The sequence below is a fragment of the Pyrgilauda ruficollis genome, unplaced genomic scaffold (genome assembly GCF_017590135.1).
Source record: "Pyrgilauda ruficollis isolate IOZ18807 unplaced genomic scaffold, ASM1759013v1 scaffold54, whole genome shotgun sequence".
Lineage (NCBI taxonomy): Eukaryota > Metazoa > Chordata > Aves > Passeriformes > Passeridae > Pyrgilauda > Pyrgilauda ruficollis.
This window is the reverse complement of record NW_024527044.1, coordinates 8,740,143-8,766,304: the sequence shown is the minus strand read 5'-3', so window position 1 is coordinate 8,766,304 and position 26,162 is coordinate 8,740,143. Positions and strand designations below refer to the sequence as shown.

Here is a 26,162-nt window from a genome sequence, read left to right as displayed (position 1 = left end):
CACACACCTGTGGAGCACTGGAGGACGCTGTGCCTTTCCCCTTGCAGTACTACGCCTACCTGTACTCCTACGTGATGCCCCAGGCCATCCGGGACATGGTGGACGAGTACATCAACTGCGAGGACATCGCCATGAACTTCCTGGTGTCCCACCTGACCAGGAAACCTCCCATCAAGGTAAAGCAGCCAGGGGGCTCTCCCAGGGTTGGCACTGCTGGAGAGGCTCTGGTTGGGAAGTGGGTGGGGTCTGCTTCAGGGAAATGCAGCTCCAGGGGGAAAGCTCAGCCTTTGGAATAGCTGAATCCCTGCCACAGGGCAGGTGAACTGAGGTTTGACAGTACAGGATTAATCAGACTGAATTCCCTGTCTGGTGAAAGGTTCCCTGCTCTGCTCTGGAGCCAGGCTGGGAGAGCTGGGGGAGTTCACCTGGAGAAAAGAAGCATCCAGGGACACCTCAGAGCCCCTTCCAGGGCTCTCTTCAGGAGAGCTGGAGAGGGACTTGGGACAAGGGATGGAGGGACAGGACACAGGGAATGGCTTCCCACTGCCAGAGGGCAGGGATGGATGGGATATTGGGAAGGGATTGTTCCCTGGCAGGGTGGGCAGGCCCTGGCACAGGGTGCCCAGAGCAGCTGTGTCTGCCCCTGGATCCCTGGAATTGTCCAGTGCCAGGCTGGAGCAGCCTGGGGCGGTGGAAGGTGTCCCTGGCCATGGCAGGGGTGGCACTGGATGAACTTTGAGCTCCCTTCCAGCTCAACCCATGCAGAGATTCCCTCCGTATCCGAGCCCCTGGCAGTGCCCGGGCTGGGCGCTGACCCCTCTGTCCATCCTGCAGGTGACCTCCCGCTGGACCTTCCGCTGCCCCGGCTGCCCCCAGGCGCTTTCCCACGACGATTCCCACTTCCACGAGCGGCACAAGTGCATCAACTTCTTCGTGAAGGTGTACGGGTACATGCCCCTGCTCTACACCCAGTTCCGCGTCGACTCGGTCCTCTTCAAGACCCGCCTGCCCCACGACAAGACCAAATGCTTCAAGTTCATCTAGAGTTGGGAGCAGCTGGACCTTGGCAGCTCCCAGCTGCGGCCGGAGTCGGGAGAGGCCGGCACGGGGCTGCTTTGGTGGGGCTGTGAGTGCAAAAGGTTGTGGCAAACGGGCCGGCCTGGACTGGGACGGGCTCTTCCCTCTTCCCAGACAGGGAATGGGATCCCAAGGCTCCTGTGAGGACACAGCCACGGATCGTACACTGAGGAATGGCTCGCTGGCCGCTGGCTCTGCCCCTTCGCTAGCCAAGGGCAGCCGTTCTTTTTAATTATAATTATTGTTATTTAAAATGAAAGTGTTTTAGATTTGCCACGTGAGGAGCTTTTTTGTTTTCTTTTCTTTTCCCTCCCCTCTCCCCATCCCATTTCTCCCTCTGGACCCTTCAGCCCATCTGAGGGGACTGTAGCAAGGCCAGGTTGGAGGTGTTTGGGTGCAGCATCATGGCAGCTGCTGTCACCACTGCTGTCCCCATCCTTCCTCCTGTGGCACGGCCCTTCCCACCCACCACATCCTGGCTTCTCTTGCCCTGTGGCTGCTACTGAGGCCTCTCAGGTGTCACCTGGTGAGGAGCCCTTTGCTCTGCTTCATTCTGCTCCCCACCCTGATCCCCTGGAGAGGGGTGAGCTTGGCCTGGATGGTCCTTCCTGGCTCCAGCTCTGGCCCCGTGCCACAGCCCGGGGGGTTCAGTTCTGCTGTCTCAGTGTCTTTTCCCACCTTGTCCTGCTGATCCTCTAAAGACAGGGAGCGTGTCTGGGGCTTAGGGAAGATCCACCTGCAGCACAGCCAGGGCCAGGGGTGCTCCAGGCTCCTGGAGGCTCTGACCCTTCTCTGTGCTCAGCCTGGGTGTGCCAGAGCTGCAGTTCCCACTCTGCCTCGTCCCCATCCCAGAGCGCTCCGTGCCCGTGCTTGCCGTGGGCCTCAGCACAGCTGCCTTAACCCCAGCCCATCCCCACGCCCTGGCTTTGGGCTGTGTCCCAACAGGAGGCTTAATCCCAACAGCAGCTTCCCAGTGTGTGATGCTGCTGGGATCAGGTTCACAGCGTGGGTTTGGAGTTGCTTCCTCTCTCCCAGAGCAAAATGCTGTCACACCTGAAACCACCCGAGCTCAGCTGTGCTGTCTCCATCCTGCTGCAGGCCCAGCTGGACATGAGGGGAGCACAGGAGGGAAGGGCAGAGCTTGGTCCTCATGAGTTGTTCTCCCTCAGCACATCCCAGATGTTTGTGAGCAGCCTGGAGAAGCTCTTGCTGGGTAGGTGACACTTGTGTGGTCACCTCGATGTCAGCCCTGGTGTGTCTCTGGTGTGTGGGAGCAGGGATGGTCCAGCAGCAGCTCCTGGGCTCATTCCCAAGGTCAGCCCTGTCCATGCTCCTCCTGCACCACGTTTTGGGGCCTCTCCAAACTCCTCTCCCCAGGTTTTCCTGTCAGCACTGACACTTCCTCCATGGGAAGGGGAGGGAAGGAGCAGCCTGTTCCCAGCAGAGCCCATGGCTTGTGCCTTCACCAGCACCACTGACCACAGCAAAACACAGATCAAGGAATCTTTTCCTATGTTTTTTTTCCCCCTTTCCATTCCCTTTTTGTTTTAACATCAGATGCCCAAAACGCAGCACGTGAAGTCTCATAAGTCTCCTTAGAAATGCCACAGGAGACTCCAGCGAGGCCCTGGAACACCTGGAAGGATTCTCTGCCCCTGCCCAGGGTGGAAATGTGGCACTTGTCAGGAGCTGTGTCAGCTCCAGCATTCCCCAGGGGCCTGAGCTCCTCTTCCACGGCTTTAATTCCGCCCTCATTAGTGGGGATTCATTAGCAGCAATGCTCAGGTAGAGCCCAGGCCCGGGGTCAGCTCTGCCTTCCCATCCCTCCTGGAGCACGGAGGGATATGGGCTGCACTTCATCCAAACACAGGCATTGCTCAGCAGCCTTCAGGCTTTCCAAAATCCGAAGGGAAATGTTATTCCAGTGAGAGCCTGGGGGAGCAAGGATGGGATGGGAAGTGATGGCATTCCCAGTGAGTCCTGGGGCTCGGGATGCTCAGGGTGTCAGAGCCCCCAGGCCGGGAATTCTGCTCTCCCTTGCTGATTTTAGATTTGAGGCCAGTTGAAACCAGGGATCAGCAGAACAAATCCAGCTGTTCTTCCTTCCAGGCTCTTTGGCCTTTTCCCAAGCTGTTTTTTTTTTGCTGGGAGGGCCCCCTGTCCATTGTGCTGGAGCAGGGACAGGATGTGCAGTGGGATCTCTCTGTATGTTGAGGGATGAATCCCTCCTTGCTGAGCACCCCTAAAGGGGAAGGATTTGGGGGTGCAGGGGTAAAGAGGCTGCTCCTGGGAGATACCTGGGCAGCAGCAGCGTTGGGAGGGATGGAATTCTGTGGGGAAATGAAATGCCAGCAGGAACATCTTCCCCACCCACAGGGCTGGTGCTGCCCCTCCCAGTCCTACTGCTGTGGCTCTTTCCCAAATCATCCCAAACACCACCAAAACCCCTGGAGTACAGGGTTGGGATTCACAGCCCAGCTTTCTGCTCCTGAGACAAGCCAGCACCTGAGCTGTCCTGAGGCCCCTCCACCAGGGAGGAGAGGGGGCTTTTCCAGAGAGTGCTCCCACACGTGCCACCATCCCAAACATCCTTCCTTGCTCCCACCCAGCGTTCTCCCGGGATTTTCGGGGCATCCCAGGGTCACTCCGAAGCTCAGGTTTGGTTGTATGATCCATCCCAGCTCCTGGGGCACGTGGCCTCCACCATCCCAGCCCTGAGGAGATGGGAAGGGCTCTTGGCAGCTGCACCTTTTCCCTGTTCCAGAGTTTCTGCTGCTCCTCCCGGGCACGGAGCGAGGCCTTTCCCGCTGTAAATAGCAACGACTGAGGTGACACGGCCCCTGCCCTCCCCTTGTGCCCACGGTGCTGTGAGCACCAGGATTTCAAATCCAACAGGAACTGAGAGACAAGGAACACTCCTTCGACACGAGCACAATGTTGAGTTTTTTGTAAAAGGTTCCAATAAATGGAGAGTTTAACTTGGGAGCGTCTCGGTGCCTCTTTGCTGGGCTGGGAGAGGGGCCCAGCACGGGGCTGTTGCTGCTCCTGGCCCTGGGACACCCCAAAATCAGGCATCTCCTGAGCTTCTATTCCCACGGGGCAGGTGAGCTGGTCTGGAATGCTGGAAACTCCTCAGGGATGGCAGTGCCTGGAGCTAAACCCCATCGTGTCCCTGGTGAGCTCATGGCTGGGCTAGGAGAGCCCCTGGGAGGGGTTGGAACCCGAGTGGCTTCCAGGGACATCCCATCCCAGTTTGCTTGTGTGGGTGTTTGTATGCAATGAAAGCAGCAGCTGAGCCAGTGCTGGGATGGCAAACCTGCCCATCCCTGCCTGGGGATCCAGAGCCTTTAGGGACAGTTCCTGTGGCACTGCTGGCTCAGGATACTCCCAGTCCCTCTCCTGTGCAGGAGGCTGAGGTGGGAAAACCAAACGGATCCATGAGGTTTGTAAGCAGATTCCCAGCCTCAAACCTGCAGGGAGGAGCAGAGGGGAGGAATGAAGCCAGCTGGGCCATGAGCCATGGGATCCCCTCCACACTGGGCTGGGAATGCCCCAGGATTTCCTGCATGTGCCTGGATTTCCTCTTCCTTCCTGCTGCCTTTTGGTTTTTGCCCTCCCTCCTGAGCAGCTGCTTCCTCCGTGGTCACTTTTCACCTCGGTTGTCACTTTTCACCTCTGTATTTCCTGCCCTTGATGTTGCTCCCACTGGGAATTGTGTCCTTTCTTTTCCCTTCTGCCTTGGAGTAAGGCTTGGTTTGTGCTTGGGTTTGTTTCCAGGAGAGGTTTCAGGGAAACCCCAAGGGATTTTAGTCCTGGAGGGAGGAGGTGGATGCTCAACCTCCCAAATGCCTGTGATTTCTCCCCAAAACACTGCAGGGAGGCAGGGAAGGGCACAGAATTCCCCACTCCAGGACCCCTGCCTGGCAGCAGCAGTGGGATGCTTTGGGATCTGGTTCCCAAAACAGCCCATCAGCATCTTGGGCAAGGACTCAGCTGGAGCCTATTTTCTCCAGAGGCTTTTCCTGAGGTAAAAATCTCCTGATCAATAATTTTTCCTGCTGTAACTGCTGTGTTTGGTGAGAGGAGGCACAGCGCTGGTTCCATTTCCGTTTCTCTGGGAGGGTTTGTACCCTGGGATGAGGAAACAGAGGCGATAAATCCTGTTCATAATTCATTCCCTGCTCCCAGGAGGAGGGCAGGGTGAAGTGCTTTACACTCCACTCCTGATTTTCCCTTCTGGATGATGCACTCCTTGATAAAAAGCAATTTCACTGGAATTGCTCCCGTGCTGCCCAGCAGTGCCGTGAAAGCCACCAGCTCCTGCTGGAGGCCAGGAAAGGAGCTGCTGGCACCCCTCCTGGGTGACTGGCCCCAGGTGAGGGTCCTTGAGGGAGGACCTGTCCTTTCATGGTCCTCAGGGGATGGGCTCACAGTCCATGGATCCTCAGGGGATGGGCTCACAGTCCATGGATCCTCAGGGGATGGGCTCACAGTCCATGGATCCTTGAGGGATGGGCTCACAGTCCATGGATCCTTCAGGGATGGGGTCACAGTTCATGGATCCTTGAAGGACTGGGGTCACAGTCCGTGGATCCTTGAGGAATGGGGTCACAGTTCATGGATCATCAAGGGATGGGGGTCACAGTCCATAGATCCTTGAGGGATGAATCCATGGATCCTCAAGGGATGAGGTCACAGCTGATGGATCCTCGATAGATGGGGTCACAGTCCATAGATCCTTGAGGGATGAACTCACAATCCATGGATTCTCAAGGGATGAACTCACAGTCCATGGATCCTCAAGGAATGAGGGCACAGCTGATGAATCCTTGAGGGATGGGGTCACAGTGCATGGCTCCCAGGTGACAGCTCACCTGTAACAGGACTTTCCCACCTTTCCCACCATGAGCCTGCCCAGACCATGATGCGCAGCCAGTCCCAAATCCCTCTGCTCTCATTCCCACTCCTTCCAAAGGCTGAGCTGCTGGTGGGGCACAGGTCCAGCACCTGGCTCCAGTTTCCCTCTGCTCCTCACATCCAGGTGCCCACGGAGGTGACAGATCCCAGTGACAGAGACTGAGCCTGGGCAGGGACCTGGCATCAGCTGATCTGGTCCAGTTTTTTTCATTGGGTCTCGCATTAATGGAGAGAAAACACAATGAGCTCCTCTCCACCCAGGAACAGCTGTTCCATAAAAGCCATCCCAGAGCAGAAATCTGATTTTAACCTTTCCTCCCCATTATTTCTGTGGGAGCACAGGGTTGGGAAGTCACTGGGAATTAATCACTTGCCACACACCCCACTTAATTGTGTTTAATGAGGGGAGCAGCTCAGGGAGGGATGTGGGATCCAGGGAATGAGGATGGCCACGGCACAAGGAACCACGTGGGAGCCAAGGGGATTCATTTTCCCTTCTGGAAGAAGGAGACTGAAGCCAGGAGCCTTTGCTGTTCTTTGGCCATTAAAATGAGAACTTCTGGATAAAGCCTGGCCTGCATCCATGGTACTCTTCCCCTGGCAGCTCCCTGGGCTGCCACAGTTCCCTCTGCAGGACTGACCCAGCCCAAAGAAATGCTGTTTGTTTTTCTCTCTCTGTGCAGAAGAAACAAGCACTTTCTTTTTCCAGTTTAATTAGGGTTTCTCATTAAAGACTTCCCCTCCCAGCATGTTTGTTTTTCCAGCGTGCACAACCTGAATATAACAAAACAATCCACTCTCAGCTGCTGGACTGATGGAACAATGAGAAGTTTTCCTGCTCAAAATGAAAGGAAGAAAAATGTAAAGCTTTTAATTTTTACTTTCTTCCCTTGAGAGGGTGGGAACGCCTTGGGAATGTGAAAAGGAAGGCACTGGAGAGTGGGATCAGTGCTGGAGCTGAGGTAACCAGCAGAAAGATGAGTTTATCCCACTGCCTCTCTGGGTTAGGAATAATCCTTTTGGAGTTTATTAAAGTGAAATGATCCCAGTTTGTTTTACTCTGTTTTTAAGTGATGCCAAAGCAGCAAAACTGCAAACCCTGATGAGGATTTAATTCCACTGCCCCAAGTTTTTCCCTCTGGTTACACCAGTCCTCACTACTCATGGCACACACAGGATAAAGGTGTGGCTGCTGGGATCTGCACACCCAACCCAACAGAAATCCTTCATGGGAATGAAATGGGATGTGGACACTGCAGTGGCAAAAAGATTTTAGTACAGAGCTGCTTCCACTGCCTGCATCTCCTCAAAGGGATGAACTGGAGGAGCAGCTTTATTTCCCAAAGGTGTCAGGACAAGGATGTGGAATGGGCATAGAGAGGCTTTTATAAACCACAGGATGTGCTCCCTCCTGGGCAGTCTCACTCTGCTTTTTATTTTTTAACACCAAATAAATACAAAACAATCCAATAAAAAATGAACAGCAGTAAATCTGAGAAATGGGTCTCCTTTAAAAGCAATACTGTTGACTGAGGTGAGGCCCCAAATACGTGATTTGGGGAGGGAAAAGCCTCCCCAGGTCTGCAGTACAGATGGCTTTGGATAAATGACTCAGAATTCCATCCAGGATTTGGGATGGGGGGGCTGCAAGGACAAGTTTTTGGAAGGTAGAAACAAGAGGCACTTAAATCTCAAAAGGTTTTTTATGAGCATTAGGAATTTTCCTACTTTATGGACTTCCCTAAGTGTCTTCCTGAGGTGTTTCCTCCACTGCTGATGGAGGAACCCAGGAGGAACCAGCTGTAGTGAAGGACCTGGAGCTCCATGGACAGATCTGGATGGAACAGGTGAGGCTGCAGCAGCAATAAACACTTGAATTCCTAAAGGATAAAGCTTTTCCAAAGTGCCCCTGCTTGTGCAGGGAATGGCCAGGCTCTTCCCACTGTTCTCCATGTCCACCAGACCCCCTTTTTCCATTTTTATTTGTCTTTGCCTCACCAGCTCTCCCCTCCTTGTGCCAGTGAAGGACAGGTGAACAACACACAGGGAGGAGAGGCAGGGAATGGGATCTGGGGATTGGGAAGAAGCAGTGGGAGGAAAATGACCACTGTTTCAATATTCCTACAGAGTTCTGTCAGGTGAAGGACTGGGGCAGAGACTGCTGAGGGACACAGGGGAGCAGCAGTTCAGCCTGGTGTAAATAAACACTCCAGTTATTTATTCTGCAGCTCCTATCACCTGTAAGATTCCCAGCTCGCAATTTTACACAACAGGAATCTCCTCCAAAGTATTCCAAAACAGGTTAAAAATAAGATTTAAAAAATAGATATTAAAAAATACTCCCTTGCTCCTCCATGAAGGTGAAGGTGGTTTCTGGTGTCTCTGAATCACAAAATTCTCTCTCCTTGGACAGCTCCAAGTTCTGCTGCTCCAGGCTCTCTCCTTGCACAGCCTCCTGATGTCCACGAGCTAAAATTTCTGCAGGAATTTGAGCACCAGGTCCCGCAGTTTGACCCTCAGGGGCTCATCATTGTCACAGATGATGTGGGTGGAGTCCTCCTCCAGCTGGATCAGGGTCTCTGCCTCCTGCAGCAGCACAATGTGGCCCTTGGCCGTGTCCTCCACCTTCACATCGCTGAAGCCGTGCTGGATTTGGGGTGGGGGAGGGACAGAGAGGGAAATCAGCACAGCTCAGGAAAACTGGCACAGAGGAGAGACCAGGGCACAGGGGCAAGGGGGAATTTCATGGAATCACAGATTGGTTTGGGTTGGAAGGGACCTTAAATTATCTCCTGTAGTTGAGAATGAGACTCCACAGAGCAGCAACCAAATTTGTGCAGCTTCTTCAGGAGGCTCCTCCACCAGTGGAGACATTTCCAGGATCTGTTCTTCACTTGATCACCTTCTTACAAATCTTGTGGAAATTTAAATGCTTTTTGAGACTCCCTCAGCTGCTGAATCCAAAAGTTCTGTGAGGCAAATCACTCAGCCAAAAGCTCTTCTTCCATGGGAAACAGGAGGGGATCACTGACATGAACCCTGCATAGCAGGACAAGGCTCCACAGGGAACAATTCCCTCTATTTTGAAGTGCAGGGACACCCTGCACACTTTGGCAACTCACTGGCCTTTCTCCATTTCAAGCTACACTAAAATTATTTCCCCTCTCTCTGCTACCAAAGCAGCACATGTGAGAGGTGCAGAAATCTGCTGGACTCCTCACCTTCTCCAGAGTCTGCACAAACTGGTCCATGGGGATGGAGCCACTCAGCAGAGGCTTCAGAGATTTGCACTCGGGCACATCATCACTCACTCGCTTCCTCTTCTTGCTGGCAGGAGGTTGGGGAGGTTTTGGAGGGAGCTGAGGGATGAGAAGGAAAAAAAAATTAAAAATCCCACTCTAAAGGATGTAACAGGTTGGGAAGCAGGCAAATTCAGAGAGAGCAACTACTCAGGGAATGAGAACGTGGCTTAGCTCCAGCCATTTATGAGGATTCTGGCATTGTAAGCCCAAGCCTAAGTTTATTTGACAGCAAGAATGAGTGGAGAAGGGAGTAAATGAACAACAGCAGCCTCAGACCAATTCCACTGCAGCACTTCAACGTTCCCAGAGCTGCTGAGGGTTTCCAGGGAAGCAGCTTGGGAAGAGGGGGGCAGCCTGTCTGCTGTGCTCTCACAGAAATCCTCACCAACCTTCATGTCCCTGACATTTCCACACTGGGCTCTCTTCCCAAGTGTCCTGGGCCCAGCCAGCTCTGCTGCCCAGTGTGGGAAGGGCTGTTCAGTGAGGCCCTGCAGGCTCATGGATCTGACAGAAAGGGGACCAAGGCAGCCACTGCTGAGCAGGTCCCTGGACATCACCTCCTCCTGCAGAGCACTCATGCCAGGAATTCCAGAGCCAGCCTGAAGGGGGTGGCAGGAAGGGAGAGCAGAGATGTACAACCTCCAGGGAAAATGAAGGCAGATGGTCCCCTCCCAAGCCTGATGTCCCAGGTCATGTCTCTCCTCTAACCCTTGGTCCTGAGAGGTTGACTGATGCTGTTCCTGACTGTGGAAGACAGCAGGATGATCTGTAGCCTCTCTTCAGGAGTTATCTCACTTCCCCATTCATCTCAGCCAGGCACATGGCCAAGGAAAAGAGGGCAGAGAGATTTATTTGCATCCCACTCCCTGCTCTGGGTGTCATTCCTCACCTGCACATGCCAGGGCAAAGCCTCTGCCAAGGGCTCTGCCCCAGTGGGAAGGAGCTGCAGGAGGGGTTGATGACAGGAAAAGCCAGAGTAAGGATATTTTTCTCCCTTTCCCATTAGACTGTACCTGCAGCACGTGCTTGTTGTCCTTAGTATGCAGCACAGCAGAAACTGTTGCCAAGGAAATACCAGGCTTGATCTCCAAGGGCACGAGGGAATCTGCAAGCTGAAGCAAAAGGAGATTTTGTTCAGCAAGTGATCAGCTCAAAACGTGCATGAACCCAGCTGTGAGATAAATTGGCAGTGTGGTATTTTTAAACATGGGCTAATGAACTGTAAACACAAAGCCACTGATAAGACTGAGAGCCCCTCGGACCTGCCCAGCCTCCTTCCAGCTCCCAAAATTATGGATTTCACACCATGAGCAGAGCAGCACAAGGTTTGCAAGAACCAGGGCTGGTCTCAAAAACCATAATAAACAAAGAGAACCCTTGTGTGAAGACAATTGCCTCATTAATAATTTTAGCTAGTAAAACTCGTGGTCTAATTCAGCATTATTATGTTTGCTATGCTGATGGACAATGAAAAATCAAATTGAGTTTCCTTTCAGGAAAACTGCAGAATATCTGGAATAAGAAGTGTTTGTCCTTAAAACCTCAATGTTTTCAATCAACCCACTGTTGATTAGTTTGAAATTATTCCAACAATGCTGCACAAACCCCTTTCCACTGCCTTTTATATAATTCTTCCCTGAAAGACACAAAATTCAGTTTTGGCTTGGAGTTTGGATCTAACACTGCTGGCAGTGCCTGGAGTGGGCAGTGCTGCACCTGCTGAGACCAGAGCAAGTTGGCCAGTTGGGCAGCACCTCTTCCAGCCACTTTTCCAAAGGAATTCTGTGGAAAACAGTGCTCATGAATGGAGAAAATTATTCCCTTTTTCCCTCCAAGGGAATTCAAGGTGCCAGGATGCCCAATCCTTTTGCCATGAAAGCACTGAGAAGGTTTTTCTGTTGGCTTCAATGGTGGCAAAGTTCTTTTAGTAAGTTGGCAAAGTTCTTTTAGTTAGTTCTGCAAATCTCACTTGTTAAAGCTGCAGGAACCTTTTGAGAGCAGGTCCTTGGAATTAAGCAGTTGGTGTGCTGGAAAAACAGGCTGCATTAAAAATCCCTAAATTCTGTCTGTATTCAGCTGTGGTGAATCCTAGAAATCCAAACCTGATGGAGCAATTCAGCTCACTGTTACTCTGGGACTCTCTTCAAGATCTTTAAAGCAGGCAATTTGAATACAGCCTTTATGGTTTGTTGTTGAAGGCAAAGAGAATGAAAATATAATGACAATCATTGCTTCAGATTTCTCCTAGGATCTAAAAACAGCAGCACTTGCAGCAGTGAGCTCTGCTGCCTTCCCAGTGGTCGAAGGCACTTTCCATTCCAACCACCTTCCTGAGGAGGATCGATACAAAACGGGCTCTGATGGAGAGCAAAATTACAAATCCTGTGGAGAGAAAGATCCTTAAAGAACAGGGGGTGGCTTGGAAGCAAAGTCTTCTCCTGCCACTGAAGTATTTTGTTATTAACATTTCTGCAGGTTTTAAGCAGGCTAAATAGCAACACTTGGATTATTTACAGTCAGAAGGACAGTAGGACAGGCATTCATTTTGATTTCCTCCCCAGCTCACAGCCCTCTCCATGTGGCAGCCAATCCTTTTATTACAGAAACTCAGTGACCCAAACCAAAAAGGTCATTTAATCACATCCAGTAATTCACCCACCAAGGCCAGGCAGCATTGCTCCACTCCTTTCAAGTGACCTCCTGCACACACAAATCACAGAACTCCTCCAAAATGCTGCATTAAAGAAAGCCTTTTCACAGAGGCAGCAAGTCTTGTCTGAACTCCAAGCTATGGCAACTCCACTGTTTTCCCTCACAAGTGGTTTCAAACTTTAATTCTCCTGGCAGCCAGGAAGCCGTGTCTCATTTCAAGGTTGAATTTGTCCAACTTGCAGTGGCTGGCTCTTGTTGTGCCTTTGTGTGTGAGATTGAAAAGCCCCCCACCAAGCAGGAATAAATGAGTCTTCCCTTCCAGTCATTATCCCGAGCCCAGTGTCACATGCTGGCACCAGGAAAGCCACCAAAGCAGGGACACTGAGATCTAACACCACATTAATCAGTCCCCTGCCCATGGATGAGCACTTGGACTGCCTTAGGAGAAATTTGGGGGGGATGTGTGCAGTATTTCAGTTTTTAGCTTGGGATGTTCTCCTTCTGTGATCAGAGCTGCCTTCCCATGCTAAATCAGAGGAAAGATATTTTTACCATTAATTCTTTCCTGTAGGGTTATATTTTCCACCCCAAAAGGGGATTTGACACACACCCTGTGAGCACAAACACTGCTGTTGGCTAAATTACAGATGTTGATAAAGAACAATGTGGGTTAAGTCACTCTTAAAACTCTCCTAAAGACTTCAATGGGGACAACTCTCCCCAGGTTTAAGCTGTCTTCAGTCACCAGCCAAAAATCCTCTTGTTGGCAATGCGGGGCTGAACAACCCCTGAGGATGGGACCCGAAACTTCACAGTAAAAATAAAAATGAGGCTGAATAATCAATGAATAAAATCAGGGCAGGACCACACTTCCAGCACACATGGTCTTGGTTCTCTGGAGGATTCTCCCAGGGACAGACATGCTGGATGTACAACAGTATTTTAACATCCCAGTTCTAGAAATTTCTTCTTAGATTTTTGGGAGACCTTCCCAGACTCCTCCCTTTTCCCTTTTCACTTCTGGCTTACACTGGAGAGGGTGCAGGAAGGCTGATCCAGCAGGGAGAGGCAAAGTTTGGGCTGAATGAGCTGAGCTAGATATGAAGAACAAGCAAGAGCACAGCGAAGTGACCAGCAGTTAAAATCCCTTGAACTTTAGGACCTGAAATCACTGATGAGTACATTAGATTATAGCATGTGTATTTAGAAAGGGTTTTTACATCACTAAATGTGTTTTCCAGATTTTCAAACTGCATAAATGTGGGATCTCTTCATTAGAGGTGGGATCAAACCAGAGAAGCAGATGGGAAACCCCAGACTGTGGATTTCTCTGGCAGTCCTGAGGTGGGAAAAGCACTGGTTAAAGGCAAGAGATTCCCAGGGAACTCCTGGGCTGCTGCTGCAATTCCTGAAGGGCCATTCTCGAGCCTACTCCCAGTTTCCATTAATGACCTCAGCACAGAATGAGGAGGAGTGCTCAGAAAGTCCCACTGGAGTTTGTAGGGCACCTTTAACAGAAAACAGAACCAGGCTGTGAGAGAGGAAAAAGTCCAAGACCAAGAACTGGAGTGAGAAAACCAAGATGAAATTCAATAGCACAAAATGAAGGCCAAGGATGAGGCTAATACCGAGAATTTCTGCTGTGGGCTGGCAGCTGCTGCAAAGGACAGAGGTGAAGGGTTCAGGTTTATTAGTCCATCCCAGGAGAGTCACAATTGTGACATGGCCATGAAAAAGGTAAATGCAAGCCCAGAAATTATCAGGTAATTCTCTCTGAGATGAGCTATCGCTCTTACATTAGGCCTGGCAAGATTTCATCTGAACTACCTGTAAATTGTGGGTAATTTCAGTTCAAGTAAGAGATTCTGAAAGGTAGAATAGGGCAGGAGGAGCTGTCTTGTAAGGGGAAACTAAATATCTTGGCTTGTTTAGCTTGGCAAAAAAGAATGCCAAAGGGAGAATTTGATTATTCTACATAAACACCACAGGGAAAAATACCAACAAAAGGGAAAATGCATTTATGCTCAAACATGATGTTAGGAATAAATGTGTGCAGGCCAGCAGTGAATATGTGTAGGCTGGAAATTAGGATGTTTCTGGCCATCAGAGACAGTGGGGGCTTGAACAGCATCTATTGGGAACAGCAGGGGCAAAAGTCTCTGCAATTTGAAATCTTACATTTTTTGGAGGCACATTATAAACACTACTGGTAACTGCAGCTGGGTTCTGGCCACGTAAGCCCTGAGGGCACTTCCATTTCTAGGTGGGAATGATGGAATACAGCCTTGGAGCTTGATGGGTATAAAGCAATTCCCACCCAGATCCCAGCCCCTGAATAGGATGGAATTTGTATGGGACAAAAAAATATCCCCTGCCAATTATTAGAGAAGCCCAAGGATTTGAAGATCTGCCTGAGCTCAGGAAAAAGCCCTGGAGGTCACACCTGTAGAGGTTTTTATTGTAACTATTCCTCAGCAAAACCTGAATGGAGAACTTGCCTCATCCTCCATCTCTCCATTCCCCTGCTCCTCACACACATCAAATCCAGTTTCTGGGTGCAGGAAAGCATCTTTAGTAGGACAAAAATTGCTTCAAGGCTGTGCAGCAGCCTTTTCACAAGCAAGGAGGATCTGTAGAGTCAGTAGTGTAAGCAGAATTAAAACCATGGTCTTTGCCACGTCACTTAAATTTGGATGGTGGTGTCAGGAGAGAAGGATAATTTCCCTCACCTCTTACTTCCTTGCCTCCTCTTATCCTTTAATTTTTAAAGTAATTGAATTACTAATTTATTAATTATTTAAATACCAGGAGCTCTGATGGCCAGGCCAGGCCAGACACAGGAGGAGTCTCCAACAGATCCAGCCTTGGTTTTACAGCCCCTGCTAAATCAGGGGCCAAGAGCAGGAATTCTGCCACTGTCAGATCCTTCAGAGGGACAAAAAAAGTGGGGTCAAACACATGGGGTGAAAGGGGAATTGAAATGTGAATTTGTGACCAGCAGGCACAGGGAACAAGGCACAGGCACGCTGCAGGCAGGATGGAAATTGGGGAATTTTGCTACTGAGAGCCAAAGGAACAAAGGCTTTTCCACCACAGAACAGCCCAGAAATGAAGGGCACCTGTGGAATCATTAGTGGGTGATTTGAGTCAGGTCCTGTTGTGCTTTCAGCCTCACATTTTGACACAATCCAAGAGTTTTGATTCAGCTGCTGAGTTAACCCCAACTTCACAGAGCTGTCACTCGCTGGGGGTCTCCCACAGCTCTCTCTGGAGCAGATTTTAAACTCTCATTAACTTCAGTGGACAAAGAATCATACCATGAACACCTAAAGATTTTGCTATTATCACTTGCAAAAGTCCAGATCTTGGCTTTGGGCTTCCACAGAGCCAGCATCCAGTGAAGAAATAAAAGCAGCACGAGGTGCAGTCTGCAGTTTTGAGCAATGAATTAAAGCTCTTCTTTTCCATGGGCATGTTCCACGTGCAGCTACTGGACCAGGGCTCCAGATCAGCAGGAGGAACCTTGTCCCCAAACCCTTGTCCCCAAACCAGAAAGACACCGACCAACCACCAGGGAATAATCCTGAGTGGCATTCCAAGTAGCAGAGCTCACTCTAACCACTCAGCACTAATTCTAACCACTGTTTTTTGCCAATCCTGTGCCAAAAAAGCAGTTTAAGGAATATTTAAGGAGTGCAATGAAGGAGATTTATGGCTGTTTAATGAAGCTCTTCCCCAGGAGCTTGGGAGCAGGCAGGGAACAGTTGTTTGAGAAACTTTAAAAAGGATGGTGGAAAACAGAACCAGCAGATGCAGAAATTAAGCTTGGATTTGAATGAAAAATGACAGGTAGGGGAAGCAAGGACATGAAATATCTTCAAAGTAAAGGCAGTAAAGCTTGCAGATGCAAGAGATGAGTCATTTGAAAGACATAAAAACTGCATAAATCAAAATATTCAAAATATAGTAACCATTTTATGGGTCAGAATGTCAAGTCAAGATGGGATGTTGTTGTTGAAGCTGACTGGGAAGAGAGAGCTGAGTGCCTGGCTAGAAAAGTGTTATCTTACAGCCAGCCATCAAAAATGAAAGGAAAAACAAACCTAGACATTAATACAGGCAGGCAAAGGCAGGCTGGAAGCAGAAAAGCAGATCTGAGTTCCACCTGACTAAACAGGACAACCTGTGGGTAAGACCAACCACAGAAAAGGTACAGCAACCAAAAAAGGCAAAGGAAATGAAGGGTAACACATTCCAAGCACAAAAAAGAGAGGAGGAGAGAGGAGAACTCTCTCAGGCTGAATGGCCAGGAGAGAAGAGACACCAGAGTGAGGTAGGAGACATTTCTAAGGAGAAAATAAAGGCTGCACTGAGCTCTGCTGATGTAAATCAGGGGGATTTATCAGCACTGGTTCTGGCTTTGTGTGAGGAGAGTTGGTAAAAGCTGGGAAAGAACAGTTTTGGTGGAATGTCAAAAGGTGAAGTGCATCTTGGAGACTCCAGGCAATTCTGCAGTGAGATGGGAGCTGGAGCAGGGCTGAGCAGCAGAAGCAAACAGGTTCTATTTCACTTAAACAGGTTCTATTTAATTTAAACAGGTTGTATTTCACTTACTTCTTGTGAGGCTACAGCACATTGAACCCAGGGGGAATAGTCAGGGAAAAAGGAACACAGAGGTCAGAGACTGGATAATGTGGGGTCACCAAAATGAGCTGAGGGTGGGAAGAAGGACAGAATTGAAAACTCCTTAGTCCCTGAAACACAGAAGGAAGTTGGAAAGGTCAGGTAAAAGTAAGGAAAAGGAGTCAAGATGAAGCCTCCATAATTATAATGGCTGTTTTCCTAATTCTTCTTTGCAGTATTTCCTGATAATTTCACTTGGTGTCAGGCTGTGCCTTGTACACTGACACTCTCCTGACTGGGCTGTGGCCTGAAGAACACAAAATTGAGTATTTGAAAAGCAAGAGCACTCAGTGAAGTGTCAGCTGCAGGCACCAAGTGATCTGCACCATTGTTCAGCTGTAATTAAACTGGAGGCACTTTATTTGCTCAGACACTACTGTTTAATTTTATCTGTTTGCTCCAGAAGGTGTTTTCCATTTTCCCATCTTTCTCCTGTGAGCAGACAATGCCTAACCAATTTCCAGGAAGCAGTCTTTTTTTATAATTTTTTTTTTTTTTAAGTGAAAGGCAGATGCTGAGAAGAAATTATTTAAAGTGTAAAGGTTTGCACAATCCCTGGAAGAGCCATTCCAGCCTGATGCCTTGGGACTGTTAAAAACTCTCTCCAAACAAAGGCTGCTGTGAGTGTAAATCTCATTATCATACAACAGGCCTGCCTGACCTGCCTTTGCTCCTCAGTGAAATGATTGAAATATAGACAGGGTCCAGCAGAAAAAGTAAATTTCCATTAGTCTGACAGGCCAGGATCTGAATCACTGCAAGTTTTGGGAAGGAAATTTCACTCCACCACAGCATCAGCCTGCACTGAGTGGAGCCATGCTGAGCCAACCCTTTGGTTTCCAAAAGCTGGAGGAATCCAGGCAGAACTTTGAGCTGGGAAAGGGACTGGAGATGTCAGGAGGGGGCCCTGATCAGGACTTCATTGCAGCAACCATTCTTTTATGAGACTTTAAGGTTTACTTCACACACAAATCCCAGCCCTGCAGCACATTTAGCAATTACTGGTTTTTCCAGGGTGGATTTCATCATTCCATTTCAGGCTAACATGGTTTTGACAAATAACAAGCCATTGCAAGGTTTCTAGGAGCTATAAAATGCCCTTTTCAATTGCCACTTGAGCCTGCACAGAACCCCAGGGCTGGTGGGAGCCCATATTAAACAAATGCCCTTTCCTTGCAGTACAGAAATTCCTACATTCAGGAACCCTAAACTACTGAAAAGGGAACATTAAGCAGCAAATACTCCCACACCAGGGAGCCCCATCCATCATGTCTGAAATCTGTCTTGCACAACCCACTCAGCAGAAGGGGAAGCTGTATCCATTTTTTACCAGGACCATGTAGTTCCCTTAAAAAGAAGGAGCAAGATCCTCTTTTGGAGGATGATTTGCATATCCTGGAGCTGGGGAATGGCATCCTGTTAACAGTCCTGAAGCACAGCCTTGCTCTCAGGAGTGTTTTCAGGAGCACCACCACAGACCAAGCAGATTTTGCAATGAGTTGTAAAGAGCATCTTTGGAACCAGGGAAATCCCAAAATGGATTGGGTTGGGAGGAATCTTAAATCTCATCCAGTGCCACTCCCTGCCACAGGCAGGGACACCTTCCACTACCCCAGGTTGCTCCAAGCCCCATCCAGCCTGGCCTTGGACACTTCTAGGAATCCAGGGGCAGCCACAGATTTCTCTGGAAATTCTATTCCAGGGCTTCCCCACCCTCAAAGGGAAGAATTTGTCCCCAGTATCCCATCTAACCCTGCCATGTGGCAATGGGAAGATGTTCCCCCTGTCCTGGCACTCCACCCCTTGTCCAAAGTCCATCTCCAGCTTTCCTGGAGTCCCCCTTCAGGTGCTGAAAGGTCCCTCCAGAGCCTTCTCAGGCTGAACAATCAGCCTGGATATGGACAATCACGAGATATTTCTTCTCCCTGAGCATGGATAGCTCTGAAATTAGGACTCCTGTGTGAATGCAATTAGATTTGTTAGGGGAGGAAAAAAAAAGGCCATTTCTATCCTTTTTCCAGATTTCTGCTGGACCTTTCCAAGTTAAAGGGAGTGCAATAGAAACCAGCTCACTTTTCCCAGGTTGGTGATGCCACATTCCCTACAGAGCATCCTCCTTCCCAGCAACTTTGGGAAGTGCAGGGAGAACTGGAATCCAGTCCCTTCAGAGGCTGACACAAGGGACAGGCTCTCACACAAAGGTTCAGCTCCACCTCAGAGTTTAGGTGTAAACCCAAAGCTTCAGTGGGATTTGAATAATCAGTGAGCCCCAGGTTGGCTTCCTGCACTCTGAACTCAGGACTGGTTTCATGCTGATGAATTGAAGTAAAGTTTCACTAGTCTTAGGTTTAATGGGATCCAATAAATATGTAAATTTCCCAAACAATTAAATATACATGCCAAGATGGAGCTGCAGCCAAGCATATTTTGTAATTAAAGCCCTCTCCTTGTCTCCAAGCAGTGGGCTGGGCAGGCTCCTCACAGAAATGGTGTGAAATGGTGGCAGTGGGTGGTGTGGGCTGGCTGAGGGATTTGTTATGTGGGTCCCAGTTCTGCACTTCATATTTGGCTCAACTAAAGGATGCTTCCTCCTTCTACACTCCAATGAAAAGTCACTCAATATTGCAGTTTCTAAAGGGCAGTAATGCCTGTTTGCAAAAAGCCACTGTCACCTTTGATCCAAGGACACATTTGTGCTGATTGGATTGTCAAAAAAATATTTTAAGCTCATGTCTGTCAGAATATGGGTCACCCTTCGTAATATGGGTACATTTGGATTTGATTTATGGGGTTAATAAATCATTAATAGATGTTGTGGGGATAAGTAATCCACATTTTAGATGGCTACAAGCAATCCATTAACCTGCTGGGCTCCTGCAGCCTGTAGGAATTAACCATTTATGGAAATTGTTGGAATATAAATAAGCCTTTTCATTGCTTTTTTACCATGACTGAAAACTGATCCTTAATGGCAAGGGTATTTCTAACAGCAGGTGAATTTGGGGAAGGAGAAAGATAACTTCTGGCTACTAACTCCTAGATTTTCTGGATCTTTTCCATGGTCCTGGGCACTAATTCAAACTGCTCTGCCTAAAACTTCCTCATATTTAAACTGGAGGTGACTGGTTTCTTCACACATGGCAGAGATCACTGTTTGTCTTGTGGGATGGGATTTTCTTGCAAAGGACAACTCACCTGAACAGTTTTTGCCTGCTAACAATCAAAGAATCATGGAATAGTTTGGGTTGGAAGGAACATTAAAGCTCATCCCACTCCAATCTTGACACCTTCCTCTATCCCAGGTTGCTCCAGCCTGGCCTTGGACACTCCCAGGGATCCAGGGGCAACCACAGCTTCTTTGGGAATTCCAGCCCAGCCTGTCCCCACCCTCCCAACCAGGAATTCCTTCCCAAGATCCTACCCTAATCTCCCCTTTCCCAGTGGGAAGCCATTCCCTGTGTCCTGTTCCTCCATGCCTTATCCCAAGTCTTTTTTCAGCTCTCCTGGAGTCTCTTTGGGCCCTGGAAGGGGCTCTGAGGTCTCTTCTCCAGGCTGAACAACTCTCTCAGCCAGCCAATGGGGTTTTTTTTTGTTCCCATTAGTTTATAGAGTGAAATTATCTCTCAAAAATTGTTCTTTCCTAGCTCTTCAGTTGACAGAACGTGCTTTACATGATGAAAATCAACTGTAAATTGCAGCCACAAGACATCTTAAGGACAAATACATTTAGTTCTGAGGCTGCACCTCCAGTCCTGAGGACACCTCTGTGTCCTTCACAACAAGAAGGACATTGAGAGGCTGGAGCGTGTCCAGGGAAGGGAACAGAGCTGGGGAAGGGGCTGGAGCACCAGGAGGGGCTGAGGGAGCTGGGAAAGGGGCTCAGCCTGGAGAAAAGGAGGCTCAGGGGGGACCTTGTGGCTCTGCACAACTCCTGACAGGAGGGGAGAGCCCGGGGGGGTTGGGCTGTGCTCCCAGGGAACAGAGACAGGATGAGAGGAAACAGTCTCTAGTAGCACCAGAGGAGGTTCAGGTTGGATATTGGGAACAACTCCCTCATGAAAAGGGAGGTGGAGGAGCCCCCACCCCTAGAAGTGGCACTCAAGGCCAACCACACCGGTGGCGCTGGCTGACAGCTCAACCGGATGACCTTAAAGACCTTTTCCAACCACAACAACTCTGCCATTCCACACCTTCCCAGAGGCTGCTGAGCTGGAAATTGGCTGTGTGAGCAGGAACCCCGCCCCGTTCCTGTGCCCTGCAGGGACTCACGTCGGGCATGATCTCGATCTTCTCGTAGCGGCGCTTGTAGGGCAGCGTGAGCACCTCGGCGCGGCGGTAGGACATGGCCGGGGGCTGGCAGTCGATCATCAGGTCCGTGCGGTGGGACTGCGTGGGAGGGGGCTGCGTGTACTGCTCGGGGCACACCACGTGCAGGGGCTGCAACACAGCAGGGTGGAATTCCCATCAGCATTGCTAGAAAATGCTCCAGGAGATGGAGATGTTTGCAGTGGTGACCCACCTGGAATTTATGTCTTATCGCCACTTTGATATCATATTTGCCACAAGGAGAGAAAAAACAAAAATATGAAATAGGGTTTTCTCCCAAATCCTTGCCAGATATACTGGAAGGAAATGGTGGAGACCATCCCAGTGTCAACATGTGGGGCTGCAGAAACCTTGGCCATCAGTAATCAAGGGTGCAAAAACAACTCCTGGAGTTTTGCAGCAATATGTTAAGAAAGCATAAAGAGGCTGGTTGCCACTGCAGGGTTTAAAGAAGCCAAAGAAAAAGCCAGTTCTGCAAACTGGAAGCCAAAGGAGAAAGCAAAGGAGAAGCCAGTTCTGCAAACTGGAAGCAGCGACCCTCCAGGAATTTATGTCTTATTGCCACTTTGATATCATACTTGCTACAAGGAGAGAAAAAATAAAAATATGAAATAGGTTTCTCTCCCAAATCCTTGCCAGACAAACTGGAAGGAAATGGTGGAGACCATCCCAATGTCAACACGTGGGGCTGCAGAAACCTTGGCTGTCAATAATCAAGGGTGCAAAAACAACTCCTGGAGTTTTGCAGCAATATGTTAAGAAAGCATAAAGAGGCTGGTTGCCACTGCAGGATTTAAGGAAGCCAGTGGTTCTGCAAGCTGCCCTGGAGACAGCACAACACATCAGCAGTAACACAAAGGAGATGTTTATGCAAAGCCAGGCAGTGGCAGCTCTATCAGTTTGCAGTGACAAGCCAGGTCGCAGAACAATGAGATAAAGAGATGCAGGCATTGTTAGGAGGTTTGGAAAAATGTGTATTTCAGAATTCAGCAAGACAGAACACATGGAAATACTCAGCCAGAAAAAAAATCTGGTTATTATTTTAATTATGTCATGAGTCAGAAAGCAAATTTACGTAGAAAGAAATGGGATGGGTCACTAAAGCACAAAGAGTTGAGGGGGAACAGCAGATACTACAAGAACCCTCTTTTTCTTAGACCTCTCCTAAAGCAGAGTTCAATGCTGTGTCTTCCTCATGGAAAAAAGGATCTGGGTGTTGTCTCCATTTTTGTTTAATGCAACATTTGCTCACAATTCATTTATTTAATTTCAGTTGTGTGAAGAAAAGTAAGAAAAGGCAACAGAAAATTCATTACCTGGACTTCTTTAAGTAATTTAGACACCTGAATAAAGTTGAGTCTTGTGTCAATGGGACAGTAAACACATTTCATTGCCAAGGGCTGATAGGGAGCCAGAGCATCCAGGTAAGAGAAATCAGGTTCTGGAAAGAGAAATGTTGAAAACACTCACAGCCCATTAACAACAAAAATGGCCCAATTCCTCTCTAATTCCAGTTTAGTCAGAGCTGTTGCTCAATGTTAATTCTGTTACAGATTTCTCTTCCCTTCCTCCTTCCCCCACCCATTATTTTCAATTAATTTGATGAAAATTACGCCCACAATTAGTCTTACCTTAATCAAGCAACAGAGCAATACTATTTCATTTGAACACATTATTGCATGATTTTTAGAACAAATTTAATCAAGACAAAACCATCATCTCTTATTTTTAATCAGATCCTGTAAAGGAAGACAAAATGTAGACATTTTGAGTCTTGTAAGGTGATTCAAATAGCAAGTTGGTTTTCACTATGACAAAAATGCAGCATAAAGATGATATCTTGATGTATAAATATATATATATTTATTCTTTTGAATCTAAGAGCCAGGTTTAGACTGGTGGGAAACCAAGGGTTCTTTTATTACTGGATTAGAGGTTTGCCAGGGAAAAGTCAGGCACTGAATGGGCTTTTACTCCCACACAGCAGAGAGTAATAAAATATTGAGAATACTACAGAAATAGATTTTTTTTTTTCTGAATGACAAATGTAGATCTCAGGTGACACAGTGTAGGACACAGGCAACCTCTTGATTCTGGGGGTCACCAACAAATGGTGGAAAAGATTATGACATCTCCATCCTCCATCTCCCTGATAATTGTGGGATAGGCGGGACAAAGGGAATGCTGGAAAAAAAGGAACTGGTATGAGTTTGATAAGTACAGAATGGAAAAAGAGAAGGGGATGCATGAAAGTCTCATCTGCTGGATTATGCTGAACCACAGGGCCCCAAAGGACACCAGGCAGAACAAGTGCAGTTCAAGCCTGGCTGGAACACAGCAGGAGGAATTCTCTGGGACCTGCTTTACTTGAAAGGATGAAATTAAAGGAAACTGAAATTCAAAGCCTCCAGTGCAGATTTAAAGAGACATCTAGGATGTTCTGACATGGCAGCAGAGCAGAGCACTGGGTGGGTTTCTCATGCAGAAAGCAAGAAAAAATCTCCTTCAAACCTTAGCAGAGGAAGTTCAGCACCAGTGTGACATCCAACAAAAAGACAAGTTAATTGCTCACCTAAAAATCTAAAAATCTCTAAATCTGCTGCTGGCTAAGCAGCACTGAGCACCACGTGGGGATATTTACCCTGAGAGAGCAGAACACGGCACCAGGCAACAATACAAATGTTTGGAACTGTCAAAGGGATAATTTCCCCAAGTTTAAAGCAATTGTCAGAGTAGCTGCCTGGGAACATTAAAGTGAGAAATATTAACAAAAAATGAGTGTTGTACAAGGACGTGTACATGAAGCCATGAATCCACAAACATTGAGTAAAATTACACTGGGCAAAAAGCCATGTTATTAAAAGCAGATGTGGTGGTGGCAATGAAACAAAGCCTAAAAATATCGATGTAAAAATGGCATTGATGTCAGTTAAGTTTAATAGCAAGGAACAGAAATGTAAAAATAGGAGTACTGAGAAAGTTGGTTGTTGAAAATGATCAGTTAGGGTTAAGTGACAAGGCATTTAAAAAGTCATTAGGGGAAAACAGAAAGATTAAGTCAGGCAGGGGTTCTCTGCTACAGATATGCCATGAAATTGTAAAAAAATGAGTTAAAAAAGTTACCAGAAGGGAGGTTTTCCATCCCATCTGGGGTTGTGGAGGACATAAGAGATTTGAGGCAGCACCTATTCAGCATTTCTCAATCAGCAGGTTCAGAGAATGTACAGACATGGAGTTCTGGTCTAGGAATTCTATATAAAATCCAGTCCAAATCCTCTCTGAACTCCTAATAAGGATAGGAGAGCCTTGGAAAAGGGAGAAATTCCAGGGAAGGAATCCTAACACAGGACTGGGGAGATTTAGAATGTTAAAAACACAACTTGAGCTGGGCTGACTGGGAACTCATGTGACACACAGGAGCTGCTGTTTTGAAACCACCCAAAATCCCAAAGTCACCTGTCTGGAGGCAGCAAGTGCTTGTCAAGGACACATATTGACTTTTCCTGACAGAATTACAGGTCTTTAGCTTTTCCCCCAAGACTCCTGATTTACTGCAGCGTGACACTGAGTTATAAAACCTTCCACTGTACAGCACTGACGTGCATGAGCTGGTTTTAACATCTCCCAGGGAGCTGGTTTTTAAAGGAGACTTCTTTATACTGTGTCTTCTCCTAGAATTTCTTTGTGGTTCAGTGGTATTCGATATTTTTAATCAATAATCTCCTCAATACGGCTCCAGCAGTGATGTCTGCAGGTGACACCAGCCAGCAGAGCAGCACCACAGTTCCCTCACAGCCAGGTCCTGGCTGCTGGCTGCTTTAATTTATATTCTTGTCATTGTTTTTTTACATTACAGATTGGAAAGGTGGAGACTGACTGGTTCCTGTGGACTGAACAAGCAGTGTTCATTAACAATGTTGGATGGTCTGGAGTTTAAAGGCTCTAATTACCAGAAACCACGAGTTTTTCACAGGAAAAGCTACAACATCATCTGCTCTCACACACTGCTCCAATGGACTGGGGTTCTTTGACATCCACAGGAGATTTTAGCTTAAAACAGAAAAGTAATTAAATAATGGAAATCAGTGGCATCAGTGGAGGTGCTTCAGATTTTCACTGGTACAGTGAAAGAACAGTAAGAATAGGAGAATTTAATCTGCTAAGAATTTCTATAGACATAGAATCATTTAGGCTGGGAAAAGAATCTCTAAGGTCATCAAGTCCAACTGCCAAACCCAACATTAAACCCTGTGTTTTGTTCCAGCTGAGACAACCATAAGGATATAAGCCTAGGACTAGTCAGTCATAAGGCAGTAGGACTTACAGATAGTCCATAAAAGCCATGGATAGACAGAAGTTAGGAAAAAAACCCACAAGTTTTGGAGTCACTGTGCACTCCAAGGTCACCCAACTAAAGCAGCTCTCAACTGGAGTTTCACTAAGTATCAACTGGGAATGAATCTCTAAGACCATGACCTGCTGCACCCCCAGGTTGTCAGGAGTGACATTTCCATGCCTTAACAACCTGCCAGGGCCAGGCTCTGACAGAAGTGCTCGATTGCCTCAGCTCACTGAAAGACTGGGATCTCACACAGAAAGGTCAATTGCCTCTCCTTACACAAGACAGAGAAGAAGAGTTCCTGCCATTAAAGGCCAGTTCCTGACACCCTGGGCAGCACATTCACAACGTGATTAATGCCACTGGTTCCCCAGGGATTCATGGAATACACACCCCAGCAAAGGCTCTGCAAACTATGGCTTAATTGAAGTCCTAACTGGAGTAGAATTCACTATTTTCAGACAATGCATATCATCCACCTTGCAATTTTACCCAATTATTTTAATTAGGACATGTCTCCTGAAGTGCCTCAAAGGTCAGGAGGGATGGGCCCTGCAGCAGCTGTACCTTTAGTGCTGTGGTACCTTGCATCATTCCCCAGCACAGAAACAGCCTGGATTTAAGTTCCCTGCAGGAACTCCCTTGTATCTCCCCTCTCATTGAATAGGGTTAATTATACACTAAAAATATCCCCAAATTGGCTTAACAGTATCATGATACTGTCACACTTTTTGGTGCCAATATTGTGAAAGGGACTTGCTTATCACTAGCCTCGAGTCTACAGTTAAAAAAAGAAAGAAGGAAATAACCCTTTCCCAGCCCTCTTTTCTTCAAGCTTTGTGCTTTCCAGCAGCTTTCCTATTCAC

At 48.1% G+C, this 26,162-nt stretch overlaps 2 protein-coding genes across 4 annotated transcripts in view; one reads left to right on the top strand and one right to left on the bottom strand.

Moving 5' to 3' along the window:
* EXTL3 (exostosin like glycosyltransferase 3) overlaps nucleotides 1–1,351 on the top strand; it is a 112,552-nt gene extending 111,201 nt beyond the window's left edge. For all 3 annotated transcript variants that reach the window (XM_041480995.1, XM_041480993.1, XM_041480994.1), the window contains 2 exons: nucleotides 48–176; nucleotides 835–1,351. In XM_041480995.1, the coding sequence (XP_041336929.1) occupies nucleotides 48–176; nucleotides 835–1,044 (339 nt within the window). In that variant the 3' untranslated portion in view covers nucleotides 1,045–1,351. The remainder of the gene's footprint in view (nucleotides 1–47; nucleotides 177–834) is intronic.
* Nucleotides 1,352–8,197: 6,846 nt separating this feature from the next.
* The window catches only part of INTS9 (integrator complex subunit 9), a 58,925-nt gene continuing 40,960 nt past the window's right edge, over nucleotides 8,198–26,162 (bottom strand). The window contains exons 13-17 of the mRNA XM_041480996.1: nucleotides 22,274–22,398; nucleotides 20,901–21,068; nucleotides 10,310–10,408; nucleotides 9,216–9,353; nucleotides 8,198–8,640 (exon numbers count right to left, since the gene is read on the bottom strand). Of these exons, the coding sequence (XP_041336930.1) occupies nucleotides 8,464–8,640; nucleotides 9,216–9,353; nucleotides 10,310–10,408; nucleotides 20,901–21,068; nucleotides 22,274–22,398 (707 nt within the window). The 3' untranslated portion in view covers nucleotides 8,198–8,463. The remainder of the gene's footprint in view (nucleotides 8,641–9,215; nucleotides 9,354–10,309; nucleotides 10,409–20,900; nucleotides 21,069–22,273; nucleotides 22,399–26,162) is intronic.